The sequence below is a fragment of the Pyrus communis genome, chromosome 2, assembly GCF_963583255.1.
Source record: "Pyrus communis chromosome 2, drPyrComm1.1, whole genome shotgun sequence".
In the NCBI taxonomy this organism is placed as follows: Eukaryota; Viridiplantae; Streptophyta; class Magnoliopsida; order Rosales; family Rosaceae; genus Pyrus; species Pyrus communis.
In genome coordinates, this window is record NC_084804.1 from 31,007,226 (window position 1) to 31,013,638 (window position 6,413).

Here is a 6,413-nt window from a genome sequence, read left to right on the forward strand (position 1 = left end):
CGGGATTTAATTAAATAAATAATAAAGTCTGTAGCAAAGAGACAAAGATCTGATCGAACCTGGAACAAGCAGGCGGGATCCACTGTGAGATTCAGAGGATTGTTTCTCTCGCCAAATCACGGCAAATCGAGCGAGGTGGGAGACCGCGACGGCGAGTGAGGTGTTTAGAGCTGGGTGGGATTTAATCAAGTAACTGAAATATTTGGTCCTTCTTGTTCGCTTGAAATATTGTACAACTTTTTTAACGGGATCGGCTGACGGAATGAGGTTTCTGTTAGGGGCAAGGGCTGGATAGAAAAATATTCCGTTTTGGGCTTTTAATTCAGCTCATGTAGTTTTAATGTTTGTAGGACCTTATATATATTAGTTATGTCCTTATGATTAAATATAAAGTACTTTTAGTTAAATAATAATATAGGATGGTTTTTGGTTAAATTAAACTTCACTCAAGCCCTTTTCATTAAAGCTCCCTAAAAATTATGATTGGATAAAATTGAATTAACTACAGAAAGGGATTAGGTTCAGAGACCTAGTTCAGGTTAAAGAGGGCAAGACTCGATGATGATAGAGTTTCAGCAGAAAAAGGACTTGTCAGGATAATTTTAAGTGCATTCAGATATTGCTGAGGAATTTAGAATTCTACAACTTGGTAGACTTGCACATCAAGTAAATTATCCCTATAAATACAAGAGGGTTTCCAACGTAAAGAGGACCTTTAACTCCACACTCCGATCAACGCTCTACATGAATCCTATCTCTTTTTGAGAAACATTATACTAGTTGTTCTACTAACTTTTAGCACCAACACAGTTTGGTTAGATAGATTTGGGTTGACAGTCGACTATTGCCTGATTAGATGAAGTTTTCCAGAGGCAACCAGCAAAGGCGGCATGGTCGTTAGGCATCGACAGGGTTGTTGAATTAGTTCGGTTCAAGAATATTGACTGCTTGGTTAAGCGGCAAATATATCAAGTTCAACTGGTTAGCTAACTTGAGTCTCTGCAGGTGAAGAGTCTTTGGTTCTCTCACTAAAAGAGGTCACTTTGTTAGCCTTCTTGGCGAAGTGTGTTTTATGATTGGATACTCTCAAGTCACATTCAAAGTTCGGCATACTGATGGCCGAACACTCTCAAGGCACTCATTTTCTTTGAGTATCTTTCTCCCTATAGTTGATACGAGTTCCGCGAACTTATATTCTTACCAATATAGTTGAGGCTGCCAAACCTAATGCACAAGATCCAGAAGTTCGTAGTGAGTTGCATAATCTTGTCTTTAGGTTATAGAACCCAACGCCTTGAGCATTCCATCCTCGGCCAAGGTCGTTGGGTTCATGAGTCAGAAGTGCATTTCACCGCATTCACCATATACAAGACACTTGCCCAATTGAGTTCAGTAGTGAGTTGGCACGCCCGCATTAGCAATCAACTCCTGAAGAACGTAGTTAGCTCCTTAGTTGCTCAGCATGCGCACTACGTAGGTTGTGTAATTGAGCCAACAAATTGTGAAAATGATGCTTCTATTATTGGTAAAATTGAGATTAAATTGCCTATCACATATGCTTTATTGTTATAGTCACTCTTGTGAGTTTTGTAACTCATCAGGCTTTTTTCACCAATCTAGTATGCAGGGGTGGATCCATTCATGGATCTGGTTGGTTTCGGGACCACCCGCAAGTCCGAAGAAGCACTTGTGAACACCTCTGAGGATCATCAATTGGTTCGGGTAGTTGGTGGAAGTGAGAAGACCACCATGGCTATGTAGATGTTGTGCAACATAAATTTTGAACTAAAAAGAAAGATCTAATTTTAGACAAAGAGGAACATAGAGAAGATTGCCCATTTCCCACATGACCGACTCCTCATTATTTATTTATTTAATTGTTGTCCAATTAGGTTGTGCTACTGCCACCTAACATTTTAATTAATAAAGGGACGGTCTATTACTCAATCAATACTCACTTTTTATATCATAGCCGCTAGGCCCCAACTGGCCGCTCGACTAGCGCCTAGTGTACCTTAATTAGGATCACAATACTAGAATGGTGAATCTGTCACTGCTGATACAAACACATTTCCACAATGTAAATGTCAATGCAGTTGTCAGAGTATAGAGTTTACCTTTATTTAACTATTGTGAGACATAGTTCACCTATGAACTTTGTAAATTATGTTTCGATGAATATTTTATATTATTTATCTACGAGTTCCAACTAACTCTATATATTTGTTTTACCAGTGTCCTTTGTCACGGTCGATTAGGCGTATCTTGAAATTGGAGTGTGACATTAACGGTGAGGAATTGAAGCTAAGCACACAATATCGGCCATAATAAATTAGTATCAAATGGGTCAACCATAATAAATAGATATCAAACGCGTCATACATAAGAGTCGAATCTAAGACATTCACTTATAAGTGAAGAGTAATAATGTATTAAGTGGCAAAGGCAAATTAGAATTACATTATTGCTAGCCCATTGTCAGGCTAAGTCCACTTCTTTTCTCTTAGTGTAGATAATATCGATTGTGAGGCTAAGTCTATTCCATTTCTTTTAGTGTAGATAATATCGCTTGTTAAAAAAAAAAAAATGCTGTATAAAAGAATTCAATATATAAACAAAAGCCTTGACTCCTCGAACGTCAAATAGATGATAACCTAATAGCTAGCTATATTTTTAATATATATAACCAACCGCAACCGAAGCCAACAACTTAAGAGACCGACTCTATTTCACTGACGAGTGGACAAGAAGGTGAACTAATTAACAACTCACATATGGGTTATCATCATGTCAAGTTTTTCCTAACCATTTTTTACCAAATCAACAACACCGCAACCGTATATGCGTGTATATTTATATATATATATATACACACACACACATGCACAAACTCATCATCAATATTAACTCAATCGATCATATATACTCAATTACTCATTTGAATTACTTCCGAACCTTTTCGATCGATAAGTTTGAATCAATGGACACTTACAATCACTACTTCTTATCTGCTGTCTTGTTCATTGTCCTGTTTTCTTCAAGCATCCATGTCTCCGTAGCTGCTCGCAATCTTCTCCAGACGACGACTGCACCGTCTTTGCCTAAACCTGCTTCAACACTACCACCTTTCCCTCCCCTGCCAACATTCCCACAACCCACATTGCCAAACATACCAAACAACCTACCATCTCTACCTATGCCCACCGGCGGCGGCTCCACACAGACACAGCTGCCTCCACTTCCCAATTTCCCTACCACGTCATTCCCAAATATCCCTAAGGTTACACTGCCTCCGCTGCCAAACTTTCCCTCAGTACTCCCAACCAATATCCCTACTACAATTCCCTCTTTCCCATTTTTCTCTCCACCACCTGCAACCGGCAAACCGTAAATCATGCATATATGTTGGCACATGCAGACGCCGCAACTACGCTAGCTGACTAGCTAATGTTGGATTGGATCTTCATTTTCTCTTTCTATTAATATGCTTTTGTTTATGTACTGTATTGGATACGTATTTCTTTGATTATAATATGTACTGTATGCTTTGAGGCGCGTTATATATGTGCATTGCAGTTTTATTTGGTGTGTTGTTATACGTGCTAATGCTATGGAACCGTTGTTACATGTACATGTTTCAGTTAACTTCAGTTATGCTTTATATTTATAATGTGAAATCGAACCTATAACTTAATTTGTTTTCTTCAGATACTTCGCCATTTGCTAAAATTGAAAGTGGAAGTAACCTATATCGTATTCCTATGGACCCCATCTAAGCAGAAGTAACACTACTAAAAAAAAAAAAAAAAAAAAAAAAAAAAGAAAAAAAAAAAAAAAGAAAAAGAAAAAGGGACTTAGGAGACTAATAGATAGTTGGCCTAAAATAATACAACTCACACTAGCACTTCTTCTCACGTTGGTGCATAAATATTTGTAAAGTGAGTTGTAGAACGCTTTACTCGAAACTACCTTCATTAGGATATCAACCAATTGGTCTTCTGATTTCACAAATGGGAATCGAACAATCTGATCTTTCCGCTTCTCTTAGATGAAATATATGCCCACCTCAACATACTTAGTATGATCATGCTGATCTAGATTATGAGCAATGGTATCTGCAACTTTATTGTCGCAATTAGGAGTGGACACGAACCGGTCCGGGTACAAATCTAGAGGAACCAGACTGGATCCGTTTGGAAATGAAATGGGGTAGGGCGGGGTGGGGTGTCATATTTTAAAAAACTGAACCAAACCTGACCCCGTAGTTTAAAACGGGACTGTTCCTATCGGTCCAATTGTCTTCTTTTTTTTATTTTTTAATTTTTTTTTAAATTTTAATTATTATTTTGTAGTTTTTTTTTTTTTTTTTCATTTTTGTCTTTCATGAATTTCTTGTCAATTCATTTTTTTTCATTTTAAAAAAAATTATATATATATATATATGATCTGTATAGACTGATATAAAAGTTCAACGACAGCAATGCAGAAGGCTACAGAAAGATGCCTAAATGCATGAACTAGACTTCAAAGGATCAACCAAGGCAACAAGAAACTATAAAAATCATCGGATCCAAATGTTTTGTGATCAAACTCCAACCATTTTTGCCATTTGCAATTTAATTACAACTTTATTCACCAATCCAAGGTGTGTTCTGAGAAGGATGAATTTTAAAAAGAAATGCTCTATTAAAAGTTAATAAATTAAAACCCAGAAAACCCAATTAAATGATTAAAACCAAGAAAACTTTCAACCCAATAAAGCAAATTAGCAGGCTCGCGCCCTCTAGAGATTGCAGAGACTAAATTTAGTAAATTACCTTAATTTGGGGAGGAGAGGAGACGATGGTGGCTGATTTCAATTTGCAGAACGAATTGACGAGGACTTTATCCCAAAAATCCTGGAGATGACACGTGAACTTTATCTCAAAAAAGACAAGACTTTCTTTATTGAATGGGTAGAGCTCTCAAATACTCCCAGTGCAGCTCAGCATCCCTGAAGGTCCAAGCAGTTGACTACGACTGCTTAAGGCTCACCTCCTCGTGGTATGGAAAAGTCAAATGCATTAAAGATATGATTAATCATCAAATCCCATCTTTAATACATTCCTAATTGAAGAACAATTCAAACAACTAAGAAATCCTCATCACCATCAATCAAGGATACTTACCTCATCATCCTAATATATTATCTACTAATTAATATCTTGGGAATATTCTTTCCTCATCTATCCTACGGATGACACTCTTGGCCAATGGGAACCGCCATGTTTAAGGAAAAACCCTAACCCTATGGCAAGCCACCTCCCTATAAATACATCTATCTCCATTAAATTTTGAAAAGCTTTTACTATGCATACAAGCCCTAAACACTCATTATTTTCAGAAAAACTAACTTAGGCATCGAAGATCCATTGGCTAAACCCCTCTCCCTTTCGTGGGCATGTGAGGCTTTGGTCTTTGATCAAAGGTGTTGATTGTTTTGTAGGTACAAATTTGTCAAGACTGAAGATGGCAGATTTTTGCTACCACTGACACGAACTAAGGGAAAGAGAGACACGAACAAACAGAGTATTTAAGCAGCAACAATTCAAGTTGACAAAGATAGAGAAGGACTGAAGGAGAGGAGAGAGAGAGAGAAGGACAGAGTCGCGCAGCAGCAGCTCGATTTGGGACTTTGGTTAGGAGAGACTAGAGAAGAGAGTCAAGACTCATGAGTCTAAGAGACGGAGAGAGAGTGAGACTGAGGGAAAAGGCTCAAACGATGGAGATTTAATCTCACAAGATCCAATGGTTGAAATAGTTCGGTCCTGGGACCAGTTTAACTTGATTTTTGGACCCACCCTCTCCCTTTTTGTCTTCATAAATTTTGGATCTGCCCCTGAACTGCATGGACCCATTGAGAGCCTCGACCTGCAGATCTAAGATCCATTTGCCCACCCCTATCGCAATATAGATTTATCATAGCATCCAGAATCTTAAGTCTATGACAAACCTCCCTAACCCTAGCTAACCACAAAAATTTACGAAGTCCTTTATTAGATTCCTTTATACTCAGCTTCTGCAATTTTTGCACTAGATAGAACAATAACCACTTTAACCACTAAAATTAAACAGAATAACATGGAAAAATAAATGAAAACAAAGACGAACTTTTTATACTTGAATAAACCAAGAGGGACAATGATAAACAGATAATTGCTAGCTGTAATGTTTTCAATGGAGAAGTGTACAAATTATTGGTACTTTGTTGCTACAATTCTTAAATTTGATTAATACCTGCATCTGACATATGTGTAGTACTCTTTTACACCCACAACAGTATTTTGGAGTAGGATTCTCTCCCCTTTTATTCCCGTCCCCTTCCCTCCCCTTCTTTCACATATTGCTTTTTGTCTTATTGTCTCTATAAAAAA

At 37.6% G+C, this 6,413-nt stretch overlaps 1 protein-coding gene across 1 annotated transcript; it reads right to left on the minus strand.

The window, feature by feature from the left end:
* Window positions 1-2,997: 2,997 nt before the first annotated feature.
* Window positions 2,998-3,396, minus strand: LOC137725044 (uncharacterized). The gene has a single exon (XM_068463652.1). The coding sequence runs from the start codon at window positions 3,394-3,396 to the stop codon at window positions 2,998-3,000; it is 399 nt and encodes a 132-aa protein (XP_068319753.1).
* Between the last annotated feature and the right edge of the window lie 3,017 nt (window positions 3,397-6,413).

Bases quoted from the DNA above. Each gene is read 5' to 3' on its own strand.
- LOC137725044 (XM_068463652.1), bottom strand. From the start codon at position 3,396: ATGATTTACGGTTTGCCGGTTGCAGGTGGTGGAGAGAAAAATGGGAAA.